Here is a 19,032-nt window from a genome sequence, read left to right on the forward strand (position 1 = left end):
ACTTGTCTCTCCACAGGGCCTTGTCAGGCTCTCCAGCTGGGAGAGAGCAGACACTGGTGTCTCTTCCCTCTCACAGGGGACGGCTTGCTTTCCATTAGCTTCCTGACCAACTTACTAGAGAATGTTTGTATCCACTTACGTATACCATGCCATTCTCTCTACTAATCTTTGTTTGGAGTTTTATTCATTTGTTTTTCAAGGCAGGGTTCTTGCTGTAGTCCAGGCTGACCTGGAATTCACTCTGTAGTTCCAGGCCAGCCTCAAACTCACAGCAAGCCTCTTACCTCTACCTCCCCCTTGAGTGTTGTGATTAAAGGCCTGCCCTACCATGCCTGGTTGCTATTATTTATTTATTTTGAGACAGAGGGTCACTGTGTAGCAGATGGCCTTGAATTCAAAATCTTCCTGTCATAGCCTCCCAAAGAGTTAGGATTATAGGTGTGCAACCCCTATGCCTAGCTTTTTGACATAAACTTACCTCCTGCTACTTTTCTACCATGTATAAACTTATGGGTGTTTTTCCCCATAATGTTCCTTCTACTTTTGAACAGTGTTAGCAGTATGCAGACTGTTTTATCAAGTGCCACAGATCGAACCCAAAGGTGTCACACGTTAAGGACATAAGCACTCTACTACTAAGCTACACCCTCAGCTCAATTTATAGCCTATTTGTCCAAGAGTCTTTCTTCAATTAACTGGATTTTAGTTGGTTAAAATTGTGTATTTAGTGCTGGATGTGGTGGTGCACACCTTTAATCCCAGCACTTGAGAGGCAGAGGTAGGAGGATTGCTGTGAGTTCACAGCCACCCTGAGACTACATAGTGAACTTCAGGTCAGTCTGAGCTAGAGTGAGACCCTACCCTGACCCCCCCCCCAAAAAAAAATGTGCATTTAAGTGAAGTGAAACATGTTTAAAACATTTGTGAATTGTTGAAATTCCCAGAGGAGGGATGAATTTTAGAAGGCAACCTGCCTTGATATATCTTAAGTTCTTGAATCAGGCACTGTATTGAACATTTTTTAATTTTTTGAGAGAGAAAGAAGCAGAGAGAGAGAGAGAGAAAGAGAGAGAATGGGTGCGCCAGGGCCTTTCAGCCTCTGTGAATGAACTCCAGACACATGCGCCCCCTTGTGCACATGTGTGACATTGCATGCTTGCATCACTACACATCTGGCTATGTGGGACCTGGAGATTCAAACATGCATTCTTAGGTTTTGTAGGCAAGTGCCTTAACCGCTAACCATCTCTCCAGCTCTTTTTTTTTTTTTAAATATTCTATTTATTATTTATTTGCAAGCAGAGAGGGATAGAAAGAAGAGAGACAGAGAGAATAGGTGCACCAGGGCTTCCAGCTGCTGCAAATGAACTCCAGATGCACATGCCTTTTTGTGCAGTTGGCTTTATGTGGGTACTGGAGAATCAAACCCAGGTTGCTGTGTTTTGCAGTCAAGCACTTTAACCACTAAGTCACCTTTCCAGACCCCACACTTTTGTTTTTGTTTGAGACAGGATCTTTCTATGTAGTCCAGGACTCAGGAAGGTGAAGCAGGATGACTGTGTCTAGAGTGTAAGGCCAATCTGGACTACACAGAAAGCTATAACAAGGCATGTGCTCCACCCCTGACTTGTATTATGAAGCTGAGATAATCAGATAAAGAGGTGAACCAACTTCCTCAGGAGGGCCAATTGTGGCCATACTGGGACAGAGATGCAAACCCCACAAAGCCTCTAAATCACCTTCTGTCTAGCACTGGGTGTGCCATGTTCCCTTAAACATAAGGACCAAATGCTCAGAGCGAGAAGCAGTGGCTCCTCAGAACCAAAGGTGATGGAGAAGAGTCCTCAGGAGCAAGGGTGGCCTGAAGGTGCTAGAATTTGGCTGGGAGACTGGGTTTGGGTTCATAAATTCACCTCTGCCAGTGAGGTGGCAGACAACTTGATTTCAATAACACACCATCCAGCTATGGAAAGCAAGCCCCACCTCTGACCCCAGAAGCCACATGCCTGAACCATGGGGAAGGGAGGATCCCTGGCTCTTTATTAAAACCTTTCTTCCCTGTGGTGCGCTTGCCCATGGAGGATGGAGAGTCCTGCCGTGGTTCCAGAAGGCTTTGTTGGTTTCAGAGGCAACACTGCTCATTCCCAGGATGCCCTCATAAGATGAAGTATTTAACCAGTTGCAATAAAGGCAAAGTCAGGGGAGGGCAAGAGGCCAAGAGCAGTATGAAGGGTGGAACTCATCCTCCCGTTGTCAGGCTGTTGGAAAGAGCTCCCTGGGGGAAAAAAAAAAAAAGTACAAGCCTCTGACTCTTTCTTTTATCATCTTTCCATCCTTTACCCAGCCATCTAAGCCATTTTCCACTCTTCCATTTATCCATCCACCATTCCTCATGATCATCTATCCATTTGTTATGGTTAATCTGGATGATTCAACTTGATTGAATCTAGAACCATCTAGGAGGCAAATCTCTGGGCATGTCAGTGAGGGAGTTTCTAGATTAGGTGGAGGTGCAAAGACCCACACTAATTATAGGCAGCACAATCCATGGGCTGTGGTCCCCCACAGAATACAAAAGCGAAATCAAGAACACAGACATCCATTTCTGCTTCATGACTGAAGACGCAAGTGACCACCATGACTTCCCGCCAAGATGGACTCTATTTGCACACTGTAAGCCAAAATAAACCAACCCTTCTTCTTCTCTTCCTCCCTCCCTTCCTTCCTTCTTTCTTCTCTCCCTTCTTCCTTTCCTACCTCCCTTCCTTCCTACAGCTGCTTCTGTCTGGGTTTTCATTTTTACTTTTATGTTTTCATTTCTTGAGATAGGGTCTCTAGTAGTCCAGGTGGTTTTGAACTCATTATGTAGCTGAGGCTGGCCTTGAAACTCCTGATTCTTTTTAATTTTTAAAAATTATTTTATTTTTATTTATTTATTTGAAAGTGACAGAGAGAGAGAGAAAGAGGCAGACAGAGACAGAGAATGGGCATGCCAGGGCTTCCGCCACTGCAAACGAACTCCAGATGCGTGCGCCCCCTTGTGCACCTGGCTAACGTGGGTCCTGGGGAGTCAAGCCTCGAACCAGGGTCCTCAGGCTTCACAGGCAAGTGCTTAACCACTAAGCCATTTCTCCAGCCCAAAACTGATTCTCTTACGTACAACACTCAAGTGCTGGGATTACAGGTGCTAACCACACTGACTTGTTTTTAATTTTTTTTAATTTTATCTGTTTATTTATGAGAGAGAAGCAGAATGAGATAGAATGGGCATGCCAGGGCCTTTAGCCACTGCCAATAAACTCCAGACACATGTGCCACCATATGCATCTGGCTTATGTGGGTCCTGGGGAATTGAACCTGAGTCATTTGGCTTTGCAGGCATGCACCTTAATGGCTAAGCCATCTCTCCAGCCATGTTTTTAATTTTTTTTTAAATATTTTTATTTACCATTTGAGAGGCAGAGAGACAGAATGGACACTCCAGGGCCCCTTCCCTAGCCACTGTTTTGACTTTTACTTATCTATTTGCAAGCAGAAAGAAAATGAGGAGAGGGCAAATGGGTACATAACAGCTTGTTTCCATGAGAATGAACTCCAGACACATGTGCCACTTTATGCATTTGGTATTACGTGGGTACTGAGGAATCTAACCTGGGCCATCAGGCTTTGCAAGCAGGTGTCTTTAGCCACTCTCTAGCCCCCTTTATTTCACGTTTTGAGAGAGTCTCCCTATGTAACTCAGGCTGCCTTTTAACTTATTTTTGATCCTCCTGCCTCAGCCTCCTGAGTGCTGAGATTGTATATGTGTGCATGCCCAGGTTATATGTTTTATTTTAAATATTTTTAATTTTTTTGTTTATTTTTATTTATTTGAGAGCAACAGACAGAGAGAGAAAGAGGCAAAGAGAGAGAGAAAGAGAGACAGAGAGAGAGATAGAGAATGGGCTTACTAGGGCCTCCAGCCACTGTAAATGAACTTCAGATGTATGCGCCACCTTGTGCCTCTGGCTTACGTGGGTACTGGGGAATCGAGCCTCAAACCAGGCTTCACAAGCAAGCACTTTACTGCTAAGTCATCTCTACACCTCTTTAATATATGTATTTTTTTTATTTTTATTGAGAAATAAAACGAGCTAGAGAAAGAGGGAGGGAGAGAATGGGCATGCCAGGGCCTGTAGCCACTGCAAACAAACTCCAGACACATGTGACACCTTGTGCATCTGGCTTACGTGGGTTCTACGGAACTGAGCCTTACACTTTGCAGGCAAGCTCCTTAACCATTAAGTTATCTCTCCAGCTCCAACTTTTTATTTTATTTTTAATGTCCACTGCTAGGGGACCAAATCCAGGACCTCATGCATATCATACTGCCCCACTCAACATTCTGGCTAGCTGCCATCACTCATATTCAAGGGGCAATTTAAAAAATTTAAAAAGCAATCTAAAGCTCTGTGGGCTTCCAGCTTCTTTCTTGAAAGTGAGGAAGGAAAAAACCTTCTGGAACCTTGGAAGACTGGCAAGTGAATGTGGGAACTATGTTCATTCAGGATGAAATCTTCAGTCAATTGCTATTTGGGTAGTCCGTTTGTGGTGGTTAGAGGCCCTGTTGTGCCCATTTTCATATTCAAGGGGCAATTTAAAGCTCTGTGGGCTTCCAGCTTCTTTCTTGAAAGTGAGGAAGGAAAAAACCTTTTGGAACCTTGCAAGACTGGCAAGTGAATGTGGGAAATATGTTCATTCAGGATGAAATCTTCAGTCAAGTGCCATTTGGGTAGTCTGTTTGTGGTGGTTACAGGCCCTGGTGTGCCCATTTTCCTTCTCTCTCTCTCTTTCTCTCTCAAACAAATAAAATATTTGAAAAAGAGCATCAGCCGGGCGTGGTGGCGCACACCTTTAATCCTAGCACTTGGTAGGCAGAGAGTGGTAGGAGGATCGCTGTGAGTTCGAGGCCACCCTGAGACTACATAGTGAATTCCAGGTCAGCCTGGGCTAGAGACCCTACCATGAAAAAAAAAAAAAAAAAAAGCATCTTGTTTCCACCAGAAGAGAAGCAACTTGGATAATGCTATCAAATCAACAGCAGATTAACTAGTAAGGTTTTTCTGCTACCTTAAGCAATTTCTAATGTCACCTTAGTTGGGATGGATGAACTGTCACAAAGCCACTGCTAAATCCGCTCTTTGAAGATAAGAATGGTGGCTTCGGCTCATCTGTGTTGCACCTCAGACCTTGGTGATGAATCTTAAGGTAGTGGCCAAGTCAGAGAAATGTCTATCCACATGGGGTGGTGCAGCCAGCACAGCATGAGACCCAAGACTCATACGCTCAAGTGATGATTAATGTTGTCAGCTTTATAGGATTTCACATCACCATGGAAACAAATCTGTGGGCGTGTCTGCCAGGGATTTTTTAAATTAGGTTGAGGTGGGAGGACCCACCTAAACTGTGAGCTCTGCCTCTCTGTGGGCTGGAGGCTGGGACTGTATGAAAAGGAGGGGCTGGTTTAGCATGAGCATCCGGCCCTCTCCCCCCAGGCTAAATGTGAGTGGCTGCTTCAGGCTTCAGCCGCTATGCCTTCCACGCCATGAGAGATTCAACTTCACATTATAAACTGAAATAAGTTCTTCCTTCCTTAAATTGTTTTTGTCAGGAATTGTATCACAGCAGTGAGAAAGTAACAGATACAAGTGGCCAGGCATGGTGGTGAACGCCTGTAATCCCAGCACTCAGGAGGCAGAGACAGCGAGATAAGGAGAGCAAAGCCTTTTTTTTTTTTTTTTCCAGGCATGGTCTCACTCCAGCTCAGGTTGACCTGGAATTCACTATGGAGTCTCAGGGTGACCTTGAGCTCATTGCAATCCTCCTACCTGTTCCTCCCGAGTGCTGGAATGAAGGGCGTGCGTCACCACTCCTGGCTTCAAAGCCATTTTTTGCTTATGAAGTTCCAGGAGAGACTGGGCTACATGAGATGCTGTCTCAAAAAAAAAAAAAGTGCCACTGGTGGTGCATGCCTTTCATCCCAGCACTCAGCACCTTGAGACTATACAGTGAAGTCCAGGTCAGCCTGGGCTACAGCAAGACCCTACATCAAAAAACAAAAATTCAGGGCTGGAGAGATGGCTTAGTGGTTAAGCACTTGCCTGTGAAGCCTAAGGACCCATGTTTGAGGCTCGACTCCCCAGGGCCCATGTTAGCCAGATGCACAGGGGGCGCACACGTCTGGAGTTCGTTTCAGTGGCTGGAGGCCCTGACACACCCATTCTCTCTCTCTCTCTCTCTCTCTCTCTCTCTCTCTGCCTCTTTCCCTGTCTGCTGCTCTCAAATACATAAATAAAAATAAACAAAAAATTTTTAAAAATTAAAAAATAACCATAAAATCAGCCAGGCATGATGGTGTAAACCTTTAATCCCAGCACTTGGGAGGCAGAGTGAAGTAGGAGGATTGCTGTGAGTTTGAGGCCATCCTGAGATTCCATAGTGAATTCCAGGTCAGCCCAGGCCAGAGTGAGACACTACCTTGGAAAAAAATAATAAAAATAAGTAAATAATCAACACGCAAATGTTTTGGCTGCCAGTTCCTTTTCTGCTTTCTCTTCTCATGCCAGCTCCCCACAGTGCTAAGTTCTCTAGGACTTTCTCTATCCAAAACCCTACAGGGAAGCTGTGCCAAACCACATGATGACCTCCACTCAGCACTCTACCACTAGCCTACACCATGAGTTCAAATATCTCCAGCTGTCTGCAGGGCTTCCCACCTTTAGTTCCTACAAGTATGACGAATATAATATGAAGAAAGGCAGAGGCATGACCACCATATTCCAAGGAGAATGAGAACGCCTATACAATTCACTGGAACGAGGGGAGCAGTTACAAAATCAGAGACACACCCCCCTCGAAGGAGACACTGGGGAGATCATGCTGGGCTTTATAAGCACTGAAGGACATTGACGTTCACTCTGGAAGGAAAAGTGATTGTGGAATCTTGAGAAGAAACATGGCATAATCAGACAGGGTAAGCCAGAAACCTGGAGGCTATCTTTTACCTTTTTTCCCTGCCTCAGGCCCTATTATCACTCTGAGAGTTTAAGACCTAATAATCTAGTTTAGTCTCTTTGGAATAACTTCTAAAACCTTCTTGCCTCCAATCTCTCCCCTTTCTAACAACCGAAGTGACTGATTTAAATTCCCACTTCCCAGGCTGGAGAGATGGCTTAGCAGTTAAGGCACTTGCCTGTGAAACCTAAGGACCCATATCCCACTTAAGCCAGATGCATAAAGGCGAGGCAAGTGCAAGATTGCACATGCTCACTAGGTGGCACAAGCAACTGGAGCGCTACTTCAGTAGCTGAGGCCCTGGCATGCCAATTCTCTCTCTCTTCTCTCTCTCTCTCTGTCTTGAACTCCCTCTCAAAAAAAGAAAAAATAAAAATAAATTCCCAGCCAGGTATGATGGCATGCACCTTTAATCCCAGCACTTGGGAGGCAGAGGTAGAGGATCACCAAGAGTTCGAGGCCACCCTCAGGCTACATAGTGAATTCCAGGTCAGCCTGAGCTAGAGTGAAACCCTACCTCGAAAAACCAAAATAATAATAATAATAAATTCCCAGTTCCTTACTCCAGGTTCAGTAGCTTCTTACCTGTAGGAAGAGCTTTGCATGACATACATGAAGTATTCTTTATTTTTATTTCTCCCTCCCTCCCTCCTCTCTTTCTTCATCCCTTTCTCTCTCTCTCTCTCTTATTTATTTATTTAAGAGAGAAAGGGAGAGAGAATATGGGTGCAACAGGGCCCTTAGCCACTGCAAATGAATTCGAGATGCATGTGCTACCTTGTGCATCTGGCTTATGTGGGTTCTGGGGAGTCAAACCTGAGTCCTCAGGTTTCACAGGCAAGCACCTTAACCACTAAGCCATCTCTCCTGCCCTCTCTCTGTCTTTTTGAAGGAGAGACTCACTATATAGCCTCTAAGTACTGAGATTGTAAGCATGCTCCATCATGCCGGGCTCCGGGTTTCTCTTGGATAGTCCTTGTCTACCTTCCCTACGTATCCCAGCAGTTCAAACACTCTGAGCCCCACCCTAGATCCCCCAAGCTGCTCACACTCTACTATGGTTCATTGCTATGCCTTTAATCACACGATCCCTACCGCTTGAAGTACCCCTGCTTAACATTGTTTTTCTGGGAAATTCTTGCTTTAGGTGCCACCTTCTTAGGAAGCTCCAAGATTCCTTCCCTTCCTAACCCAACTGAGGCTAGCACATAGTCTTGTTATTGTTCCCTATTTTTTAAAATATTTTATTTGTTTGAGAGAGAGAGAGAGAATGAGAGAAAAAGGCAGACAGAGCAAGAGAATGAGTGTGTCGGGGCCTCTAGCCACTGCAAATGAATTCCAGACACATGTGCCACTTTGTGCATCTGGCTTACATGGGATTTAGGGAATCAAACCAGGGTCCTTAGGCTTCACAGGCAAGCACCTTAACCACTAAGCCATCTCTCCAGCCCTATTGTTCCCAATTGTTACACAGATATGTATACATATTATTTTGCAATTGACTATTTACTTGTTTGTCCTCAAACTAAACTGAATTCCTCAAGGGCTTAGTCTGTCGTGCATATCTGTGTCCCAAACTCCTAACACATACTGACATACAGTGCAAACTGGAAATGTCTGGTTGAAACTGAATCACCTTGCACATACATACTTTTTCACGAAGGGATGGCAGAAGGTGTATCTTGTTGCGGGTGCAGTTTCTGTCTGAGCTGGAGATGGCAGAAAAGAAGGGAGAAGACTAAGAACCTTGAGTTGCAAGATCAGGGCAGAATAGATCTGCATGGTTCAAAAATCCCCCTGCCCTGCTGGGATGTTGTCAAACCCTTGCTTTGACCCCTACAGGCTCCTCATCCTTCTCCCAAGACAAAGCCTCACTCACCGGGTGTCTGTGCCTTGAGTCTTGGTGAAGAACACTGGAAGTAGAGGTCCAGTTAGAGAAATGACTTAGTCCCATGACCAGAAAGATATGTGGTTAAGGCAGAAGAGGCCAAGGGGGTTCCTGGCCAGCAATGAGTGGGCACTGGGTTAGTGGGTAGGAGGCATTGTATCTAAGTCTGGTGATGAAGAGGGAGACATAGGCACAGATTCCTGATAAGGCCAAGTATGGTTGGAAGAGAGTCAAGGACTTGTCTCTAGATAGAGTGGTCCTGAGGAGGGGGGTCACCATGTCTGGATATCTGAGTCCCTTGATCTTTTGTCTGCTTTTTCTTGGTAGGTACAGTGTTCATGTGGCAGTGTGCCATAAACAAGGCCTCATCTGTGAGCTCTTTGCTGATCCGGGTCAGGAACTCCTCAGAACGGGATACTGAGACCTTCTGGGAAAAGCAAAATTCAGAGAGCTCAGCTTGGAAACTGCCATTGTCCTGGGAATCTGGGTCTGGAGTTTCCCAGGCTGCAGTCTGTGGAGTTGGGAAATCTGGTATTGTACGGATGAGAAGTAAGATTTGGCTACAAGGCCATATAGCCAGGAGCAGCAGCAGTCTGGGGAAGCCTCGGATCAAGGCTGTCTCAGGGCTCGCAGCTCCGACATGAGACTGGATGCCCTGGCCTAGAAGCTCGTCCCCTCACCACACCCCCATCTTCACAGCTCCCCTCCAGTGCTTACCGACCCTCCTCCACTTGAGGAGGTTGTAGTTTGAGCTGGCCAGCTACCCTTTTTCTCTTCATTCTTGGCAGGAGTGGACGCCATTCCTCTAAGAACATTCAAAGCCAGTGTTAAACTGAGAAACCAGCCCCCTTCTTCCCAGACCTCATCTCAGCGCCATTCTGAACTCAGGTTTACTGAAGGCCCTTAGACGAAACATCCCACTGACTCTGCTCTCTCCCTAAAAAGGTTTAAGGTTTTTGTTTTGGCCTGTACTGTGGTTGAGAGGTGGGGGACTTCCACAATATCCCCTCCCCCAATTTTCTCAGGGCCCTTCTTCCCTGCCAAGGCCTTCCCCAAAGCCGATGTGGCAACTTGCAGCCCCCGACCTGTCAGGTGGGTGGAAACCTTGGGCTACTCCGGCAGGGCGGGTGGGGGGGGGCAGGAAGGACTAAAGGGACCTTATTACGGGTCCTAAGGGAGGGGAGTAGGAGTAGGGGAGAAAGGTTGGAGAAGAGGGAGAGCCAGAGCGGCACTGCTCCCAGTTACTATAAAGACCTAAATGTTTGCAGAAGTTCTGCAGTCCCGTTGCTAGGAGACCCGAGGTTCTAGAATCAAAGACGAGGGCATTTTTCTGGCACGTTCCGTTGGCTCCTTCAGCGCCCTTCTTGGGGGGAGGGGGCGGTGGCCCCAGGGCTAGGTGATGGAGCAGGCCGTTCCCGAGTCGTCCTAGGGTGGAGCCTGGGATCGAATCCTCCCACCACCAAGGTGGCGCTACAAGCCGCAGCCGCCACGCCCGGCGCCGCTCTAGCCGCCGCCTCCGGGCCGGGACGCGAGAGAGCCCGAGCCGGAGACCCTGGGGGCGGGGACGGAGATGTGGACGGTTCAAAGTGACCTCGCCTCTCGGGGAGGCGCAGATTCACGAGGCCGGACTCTTGCCGCCTTATCTGGGTCTCCGGGAACTCCCACCGTCCTTAACATGGAAGGTAGAGATGATCGCTTACTCCTTCCTTTGCTCGTCCCTTTCCAGGGTCCTCCGCGGCGCGGCGCGGCGCGGCGCCCGGGTCTCGGCTCCCTCTCCTCCCTCGGTGTTGGTACGAGCCGAAGCCCTGGGGCGCCCGCAGGAAAAGGGAGCGGGCAGGTCTTAAAGGGCCTGCTGCCATTGTTTGCTTATTGCTATTGTCATTTTTTTAAAAGTTGCTTCCTCCATTCTCCGACTTTTTAGCCATAGGGGCCGAAGAGGAGGTTCCCGAGTCCGAGCACAGCTGGAGCAGCAGCGGTCGCCGCGGAGGCCGGAGGCTGCCCCCCGCGAGGCCGGCGCGCGTCCCCGCGCCGCTGCCCGGCCCATGCCGCGGGCCCCCGCCAGCTTTCACATCTGGGGTCGGCCGGGGGAAGCCGGGGCCAGGGTGCGGGCGGAGCAGCCGATGCCGGGGCTGGAGGGCGAGGCCGCGCCGGTGCGACTGCGACAGCGCTAGCGCCTCCGGAGCAGGCCCAGGGCGACAAAGGAAGGGGCGTCGCGATGCCAGAGGAAAACATCTTCCTGTTCGTGCCTAACCTCATCGGTGAGTGCTGCCTGCGGCCCCTGGAGGGCGAGTGGCCTCGGGCAGGGACCCGGACCTCATCCCGTCTCCCTCCCGTTCCGTTCCAAGGTTATGCCCGGATTGTCTTCGCCATCATCTCCTTCTACTTCATGCCCTGTTGTCCTTTGACGGCCTCCTCCTTCTATCTGCTCAGCGGGCTCCTGGACGCTTTCGATGGACACGCTGCTCGAGCCCTTAATCAAGGTGACATCCCCCCCCCCCCCCACCTATGGGGCCCAACATCCCTTTGCCTTTTCCCCTGCTTCCTCCGAACCTCGGAGGAAGAGGGCTCTGTCATTCTGGTCTCTAAGAAAACAACAAAATGGCCTGGGGTTGTAGCAGAAGGCATTTCAGGACACAGGGCTTGTGAGGGATGTGGGAGAGCACGTTTAGACACAGTGGGAATGCAAGCCCCCCGGATAAAATTCTCTTCAAGTCTGGCGTGGTGGGACACGCCTTTAATCCCCGTACTAGAGAGGCAGAGGTAGGAGGATGGCCATGAGTTCGAGGCCACCTTGAAACTACAAACTACATAGTGACTTTCAGATCAGCCTGGGCTAGAACAAAACTCTACCTCGGGAAAAACAAAACAACACTCCCTTGAAGCTAAGCATGGTGGTTCACACCTGCAAATCCCAGTATTTGGAAGGCTGAGGCAGAGGATTGCTGTAAATTGGAGGCTAGCTTGGGCTGCATAGTGAGAATCTGTCAAGCCAGGGCTACACAGCAAACACCCCGTCAATAATAGTCAAGTTAAAAAATAAGATAAAATTCCATTCAGCAAGTTGGGGCCTACTGTGTGCTGCACACAGGCAAGTAAGGATTATAGTAGGCATGTTGGTGGGGGTGGGAGGATGGGAGAGAAGTGTGGCTTCTGGAGAGCTGACTAATTTTTCAGTTGTTCTCCAGACCCACCTCTAAAATTGACCTTAAGACTTCTGGTCTGCTTGTCTGTTCGTGGGGACTTGGTTCTGTGGTGGAGTTGAAGATGAGCGCCTTCTTGCCCCCTCCAGCACTAACGCTGTTCCCTGCACACTCTTCACACGCCTGCTCGGCCCCTGTCATGGGTGAGCCTTGCCCAGGGCCTCACACTGTGCTGACAGCAGCAGAGAGAGTTCCTCCACAAGCAGTGGATGGTGGACTTTTTCGACTTCTTAGACCGCCTTCGTGTGATGCACCATGCGGGTGCTTGTCATAGATGCACTGCCACCAACAGCCCCTTTCCATGTAATAGTCCTCTTTTTCTTTTTTTCAGGAACCCGGTTTGGGGCCATGCTGGACATGCTGACAGACCGCTGCTCTACCATGTGTCTGTTGGTCAACCTGGCCCTGCTGTACCCTAGAGCCACCCTTCTCTTCCAGCTCAGCATGAGCCTGGACGTGGCCAGTCACTGGCTGCATCTGCACAGGTCTGCTTTGATGTGGGGTTGCTGACCCGCTGAGGACACTGTGGTGTGGGAGGGTGGGAACCTTGCCCAGATGGTTGGGTTTTTTTGTTTGTTTTTTTCCTGTGGGTTTTTTTTTTTTTTTTTTTTTGAGACAGTCACTGTAGCCCAGGCTAGCTTGGAACTTACTGTATACCCAGACTGGCCTCAAACTTATGGTAGTCTTCCTGCCTCTGCCTCCTGAATGCTAGAATTCAGGCATGTGCAAGCATGCTTCCCACCTTCATGGGGGTCTTTTTCTTTTTGGAAGGAGAGGTTCACTCTAGCCCAGGCTGACCTGGAAGTCACTCTGTAGGCCACGCTGCCTTGGAACTCACGGTGATCTTCTTACCTCATTTTCCTGAGTACTATGATTAAGGGCATGATCCACCATGCCCATCCCAGAGGTCTCCCTCTTTTTTTTTTTAGTATTTTTATTTATTTATTTGAGATAGAAAGAGAGAATGGGTGGGCCTCCAGCCGCTGCAAACAAACTCCAGATGCATTTGCCACTTTGTGCATCTGACTTATGTGGGTACTGGGGAATCAAACCTGGGTCCTTTGGTTTTACAGGCAAGCGCCTTAATCACTAAGTCATCTCTCTAGTCCCCAGAGGTTTCTTTTAAAGCTCTGCTTAGTTAAGGACCCTAGATATGCCCCTTCTCTGAATGAGCTTGTTATGTTTACATCTGGATTAAGTAACGTCTACCACCAGTCTGGCCAGATATTCTAAGATTCCAAATGGGGGAAGCCAGGCAGTGAGGGTTCTGAGTGGGACATTTGAATCCTGCCTTTGCCCCCACCTATGGAATTGTGGCTTTGAGCAGGATCTGGTTTGCAGCATTGCATCAGTTCTATACAATGGGGCCAGTGCTAGTACCACCATTGGCACCCAGTGCCCACTGTAGGGTTTATGGGAGAGGTTTTGATGGTGGTTGTAGCAATTCACACTCATGAATTCCCATGATTTTCTCCCAAGTTCTGTGGTGCGCGGCAGTGAGAGTCACAAGATGATTGATCTTTCTGGGAATCCCGTGCTGCGAATCTACTACACCTCCAGGGTGAGCACTTCCTGCCCTACTCACCTAGTGGATAGGCGGTCCTGTAATAAACACTGGTCAGGAGAAGATGGCAGGCAAGCAGCCATCTGGGCAGGCGGGGCCAGTGGGCTGAAGCATGATGGAAGAGTGTTTCTGGGTGGGGTGCATCCTCTTGGCAGAGGCAGGAATGAGGCGGGGTATGGGGTGGGTGGTATGTGGTTGAAGGAGAAGCCAAAGAGGTGTGCAGTAGGGGTCAGTGCATGGACTTGAGGGAGTTCTAAGAGAAGCAGCCAGCTAAAAGATCCATAGTCCAGGGCAGAGAACCTTGTGGGGAGTGGGATCACATGGCCCTGCCTCCTAAGAGCCCTTGTGCTGTGTGCAGCCTGCTCTGTTCACCCTGTGTGCTGGAAATGAGCTCTTCTACTGCCTCCTGTACTTGTTCAGTTTCTCGGAAGGACCATTAGGTAGGAGAGGAGGGGCTGGGTGAGGGGAAGGGGGCTCCGCCCTGCCCTGCCCGGGAAAATGAAGGCCTCAGATACCTGCACCCCTCCATCCCCTGCTCCCATTCTTTTTCTGCCCTCCCACAGTTGGCTCCGTCGGGCTTTTCCGAATGGGCCTCTGGATCACAGCACCCATCGCCCTGCTCAAGTCCCTCATCAGTGTCGTCCATCTCGTCACAGCTGCCCGCAACATGGCTGCCCTGGATGCAGCAGACCGTGCCAAGAAGAAGTGACTCTCCAGTGCCCAGCTGCCTACCTTCCCTGGGTGTCTCTGCCACATGGCTCCTCTTCCCCTCCTAGGAAGTCCCAGCCTCATGTCTTCATGTGTACTCCAGCCTTGTGATGGGCGCGGGGGAGGGGGTCTGTCTCTGTTGTTAGTGTTGCCACCATCTATAATCTTGAGGACTTGTCTGTGACCCCAAGGACCACAAATCAGGAAGGATGCTCAAGAGGCCCCACCTATCCAGCTGGTGCTCCAGGATACCTGTCTGAGGACTGGGCATTGCCACACACCTTATTAGCTTAGACATGGGTTCTAGCCTGGCCTGAGGTTTTAAAGATGTGTGAGTGGGTGAGATGGTATAGGGGCCCAGTTTCCCAAAAGGCATGGGAGTCAGACATCTGCTCTGGCCAGAAGAAACCCGAGGCTTCAGGTCTGGGAGGGAAATGTACAGTCTCCTCTCCTGTCATCCCTGGCCCTGGAGTCCTCCATAATAAAGGGGGGAGCTACTCTCTTCTTGGCTTGGTTTCTTTTGAGGCATTCTTGGATGAGAGCCTGGAATTGAGGGGAGCTGGGAGAAAAGGAGTTCTATCTGAACATTTTTCTCCCAAGAGCTGGCTGGCTTCTCCCTGTCCTTCCACAGTGGCCTGAGAGAGGCTCCGCAGCTCATGCTATTCTCTGCCCACCTGCTTTATGCCCCTGGCTGGACACTTTCATTTGTCCCCACTAGAATATCAACTCCATGAGGGTGCAGACATAACATTCCTTAATATCCTTAGAGTGAAGACTGGTCTGGCATCTAAAAGCTACTTAATAAATATTCCTGAAAAGATAGTTTTCTCAGAGTGGTCTTTAGACCACCTCAGAAAGGATTTTTCTTTTACTTATTTATATACACGTGTGGATGGAGGAGGCAGTCACCGCTTTTTTTTTTTTTTGAGAGGGTCTCGCTATGTTATCTGGGTTACCTCAGATTCCTAGGCTCAAATAATCTTCTCACCTCACCCTCCTGAGTAGTGGGATAAAGATGCCTATCCGTGGTACCTGCACCAGCTTGGTTCCCCCCCCCCCCGTTTTTTTCTTTATTGTAATTGAGAGAGAATGGGCACATAAGGATCTCCAGCCACTGCAAACAAACTCCAGATGCATGTGCCACCTTGTGCATCTGGCTTATTGTGGGTATTGAGGAATCAAACCTGGGTCCTTAGGCTTCTCAGGCAAGTGCTGTGATGCTGGGCTCATTCCTGGGCAGGTAGGCAGTGCTGTGGAAGGACCAGGCCTGCTGGTTCCTCCCTAGGGGTTGAGGAATATGAGCGTACGACGACTCAGCAACCTCTCCTGGCCACCGGAGAAAAACCACAGAGTCAGGAGTCTTTTCGAAGCAGGAACTTAAAACTCACTTTATTGCTATGAGCAGTTGCCTGCCTATATCATGTTGGGGACAAAGGCAAGGATTTTAGGATAGAGGGGAGAGGTAAGGGCCAATAGTAAACTAACTATTGAAATGGTAATTACAATTGCCACACGGAGGTGGCAGGCCAGAAGCCATTAGGCCTCACGCCTGGGCCTTTTAGCGCCCAAATCTGTGAAGCCTAAGCAAGATGCTGAACCATCTCCCAGCCCTGTTTTGTTCTTTTGAGACAGTTTTGTGTAGGCCAAGCTGGTCTCACTTCCTATGTAGCTGAGGATGACCTCTATCTCCCAAGTGCTGGGATTACAGGCATGTGCCACCACACCCAGCACACTAGGATTCTTGGAAAATAATTGCTTGATTAGGTTGAAGGAAGGAAATTCAGATTTTTTTTTTTTTCCCCTGGAGACGGTCTGTGTGGCTCAGACTGGCCTCAAGTTCAAAATCTTCCTGTCTTGATTTCCTGAGTGCTGGGTGTGTGCCTGTAACTACAGCGTGCGTGCGTGCGTTTTCAATAGATACTTGGTAGAGATGGGGGGAAGAGTTAATGTTCTTAGTTGAGAAAATAGCCTGCAGGGGTGGAGAACAGGGAGCACCTAGGCAATTAGAGACATTGAAATAGATTTCCACCCTTGTAGATGGAATATCAAGTGCTGGGCACAAGGACTGGTGAGAGGTGAGACAGGAAGCCAGATTGCCAAAGGAGCCAGGTAGCACCTTAGCCCCATATGCTTCCATATTTGAGGTGTCACCTGTGCGGGCTGCTTGAAGTGCTGTTTCTGTGCATTAGCTCTGTTGACCTCTCAATCACACTTCATGTGCAAGATGGCCATCCTGTTAATGCGTTTTGTGTTCCAGGGGAGATGAGGGCCAGAGAGGAGGCCAGTTTGGCCCCAGAGTTTGCCTTCCCTGACCACCCGAAGCAGTTAGGCCATCCTCTTACTTCTGCCTCCCCTGGGCTGGGATTAAAGGCATGTGCCTGGCTAAATATTTATTTGAGAGAGAAGGGAGGAGGCAGATAGAATGAGCGTGTCAGGGCCTCTAGCCACTTCAAACGAACTCCAGATGCATGCACCACCTTGTGCATCTGGCTTATGTGGATCTTGGGGAATGGAACCTGGGTCCTTTAGCTTTGCAGGCAAGTGCCTTAACGGCTAAACCATTTCTCCAGTCCCTCATTTGCTTATTTCTTGTTCCTACTACCTGGTCGTAATGGTTGGCCTGTGGCTCTGCTTTATACCACTTTCCATCCATGATCCAGGCTGCTTCAGAAGTATTTATGGGGAATATTGCTGGTCACTCTTGTTTAGAAAAGGTGGTAGTGCACAGCTTCAAGCCCAGCACTCAGAGGCTGAGCTAGGAGAATTGCCAGGAATTAGAGACTAGTCTGGGGCTACAGAGTGAGTTCCCAATCAGCCAGGCTAGTGTGAGACCCTACTTCAGAAAAAGGGGGGGTGGTATAATAATTATGTCATTTTTCTTGTATTTCATTGGCTAGAACAAGTCACACGGGGAAGCCACATGGCCATTATACATCTTAGTGGTGATAGGAAGTCATCCAACTGGGAATGAATCAAGAGCTCCAAGGCTGGAGAATTGGATTCTGAAGCCAATGATGTAGACTTAGCAAGTGTCATGAGACTGGCTGAGAATGTAGGTGTACTATCTTGTCATCGAGGGCCTGTGCAGACCTGGAAGGTGGCAGCTGGGAAGGCCGAACCGGATGCTAGAGTAGGTGGTAATGGGAACCCAGTGTGGAAAACAGTGGTCACCTGAGCTGAATGAAAACACACAGGTGAAGCTAGATGAGCAGACCTGAGCCTCTGGTGCTGTCCATCACAGCATTTCCTTAAAACAAGAGCAGGAGGAAGAGGGTACTTTGAGGAGTTAATGAGATTTGAGGAATGGAAACTGAGACCACAGAGAATGCTGGAGAAATCTGGCAGAGAAGGAAAAAGATAAGTAGGGACAGAGCCAAGCATGGGGGCACATGTCTTTAATCCCAGCACTTGGGAGGCAGAGATAGGTGGGTCGCCATACGTTCAAGGCCACCCTGAGATTACATAGTGAATTCCAGGTCAGCCTGGGCTAGAGTTAGACCCTACCTCGACACCCCCCTCCCAAAAAAATGTAGTAGGGACAGGAACTTTATTTTTCTGGGGTACAGAGTAGAGCAACTTTATGGAGTGAAGACAGCACCCAAGAGAGGAAGAAATTGTTGGTGCAGGAGATCCAGGTTTGGGTGTCAGCTATCTGGATGAGATGGGTGGGATCTAGGGCCCACGGAGAGGAGTCCTTGGTGAGCACAGGAGTGAGGACAGAGAGTCCAGATGCCCACGATTTGTTGATCTGCTGCTGAGAAGAGAGCTTTCTTGCCCAGTTTGCTTCTATTTTTTTCAGAGAGGTGAGAAACAGTGGGCAGGGGAGAAGGAGGGTGAGAAGAGAGGAGGTATGAACAGTTGTTTGAAGTGAGGGCATCTCACACAGGCTCGAGATGAATAGTCAGAGGAGGTAGGCTTCTGTGAAATTTGTAGCTAGAGTTTAAAGTAAGACGAGCTGGGCATGGTGGCGCACACCTTTAATCCCAGCAGTCAGGAGGCAGAGGTAGGAAGATTGCCATGAATTCGAGGCCACCCTGAGACACATAGTGAATTCCAGGTCAGCCTGGGCTAGAGTGAAACCCTACTTCAAAAAAATAAAATAAGAAATAAAGTAAGACATGTTATATCCTCATGTGTTCCAACCCCAGCTATGAGGGTTCACTGAGTGGTGAGGGTGTTGGTTTAAGAAGGGATGGGCACTAGATGATTAGAATCTCTATCACCTTCTTCAAGGCTCAGGAGCCATTGTTGAAGTGGAGGAATGTTGAAGTGGAAAAATGTAAGAGCCAAAGGATGTGAAGTTGTGCTTTGGAATGCTGTCTTCCACACACAAAGTGAGGGTTGCATTCATGATGTCACAGTGGCATTTTAAAAAGTATTTTAATTTATTTATTAGAGAGAATGGGCACACCAGGGCCTCTAAACACTGTAAACGAACTCCAGATGCATATGCCACCATGTGCACCTGGCTTACATGGGTTATAGAGTATCAAACCTGGGTTCTTAGGCTTTTCAGGCAAGCACCTTAACTAAGCCATCTCTCCAGCCCCACATTAGCTTTTTTATCTGCATAAGACATGTATAACACAGGCCCATCAACATGCTGCTATGAATGATGG

At 48.6% G+C, this 19,032-nt stretch overlaps 2 protein-coding genes across 5 annotated transcripts; one reads left to right on the forward strand and one right to left on the reverse strand.

The window, feature by feature from the left end:
• Nucleotides 1-2,012: 2,012 nt before the first annotated feature.
• Nucleotides 2,013-10,407, reverse strand: LOC123453706 (putative protein T-ENOL). 2 transcript variants are annotated; one of them, XM_045131349.1, is made up of 6 exons: nt 10,196-10,407; nt 9,659-9,746; nt 9,218-9,368; nt 8,933-8,966; nt 8,705-8,762; nt 2,013-2,275 (listed from the first exon to the last, which is right to left on the reverse strand). In XM_045131349.1, the coding sequence occupies exons 2-6, from the start codon at nt 9,740-9,742 to the stop codon at nt 2,240-2,242; spliced, it is 363 nt and encodes a 120-aa protein (XP_044987284.1). In that variant the 5' UTR covers nt 9,743-9,746; nt 10,196-10,407; the 3' UTR covers nt 2,013-2,239. The 2 variants fall into 2 exon arrangements, with proteins under 2 accessions (XP_044987284.1, XP_044987285.1); XM_045131350.1 differs by lacking the exon at nt 10,196-10,407 and adding an exon at nt 10,027-10,045.
• Nucleotides 10,408-11,038: 631 nt separating this feature from the next.
• Cdipt (CDP-diacylglycerol--inositol 3-phosphatidyltransferase) lies at nt 11,039-14,915 on the forward strand. Of its 3 annotated transcripts, XM_004670275.2 has the most exons (6): nt 11,039-11,199; nt 11,287-11,421; nt 12,473-12,626; nt 13,621-13,702; nt 14,064-14,145; nt 14,269-14,915. In XM_004670275.2, exons 1-6 carry the CDS (start codon nt 11,157-11,159, stop codon nt 14,412-14,414), a joined length of 642 nt encoding a protein of 213 aa, XP_004670332.1. In that variant the 5' UTR covers nt 11,039-11,156; the 3' UTR covers nt 14,415-14,915. The 3 variants fall into 3 exon arrangements, with proteins under 3 accessions (XP_004670332.1, XP_044987783.1, XP_044987785.1); XM_045131848.1 differs by lacking the exon at nt 14,064-14,145; XM_045131850.1 differs by lacking the exon at nt 14,269-14,915 and having other exon boundaries at nt 14,044-14,145.
• Nucleotides 14,916-19,032: the final 4,117 nt, after the last annotated feature.

Source organism: Jaculus jaculus, chromosome 12, assembly GCF_020740685.1.
Source record: "Jaculus jaculus isolate mJacJac1 chromosome 12, mJacJac1.mat.Y.cur, whole genome shotgun sequence".
NCBI classification, from domain to species: domain Eukaryota; kingdom Metazoa; phylum Chordata; class Mammalia; order Rodentia; family Dipodidae; genus Jaculus; species Jaculus jaculus.

Excerpts from the sequence above, each read along its gene's own strand:
- LOC123453706 (XM_045131349.1), bottom strand. The coding sequence starts at position 9,742 with ATGGCGTCCACTCCTGCCAAGAATGAAGAGAAAAAGGGTAGCTGGCCA. Across the intron at positions 9,369-9,658 it reads CCTCAAGTGGAGGAGGGTCG|AAGGTCTCAGTATCCCGTTC; the intron begins GTAAGCACTGGA and ends TGCTTTTCCCAG. Across the intron at positions 8,967-9,217 it reads GACTCAGATATCCAGACATG|TGTTCTTCACCAAGACTCAA; the intron begins GTGACCCCCCTC and ends CTCTACTTCCAG.
- Cdipt (XM_004670275.2), top strand. The coding sequence starts at position 11,157 with ATGCCAGAGGAAAACATCTTCCTGTTCGTGCCTAACCTCATCG. Across the intron at positions 13,703-14,063 it reads GAATCTACTACACCTCCAGG|CCTGCTCTGTTCACCCTGTG; the intron begins GTGAGCACTTCC and ends TGCTGTGTGCAG. Across the intron at positions 14,146-14,268 it reads TTTCTCGGAAGGACCATTAG|TTGGCTCCGTCGGGCTTTTC; the intron begins GTAGGAGAGGAG and ends GCCCTCCCACAG.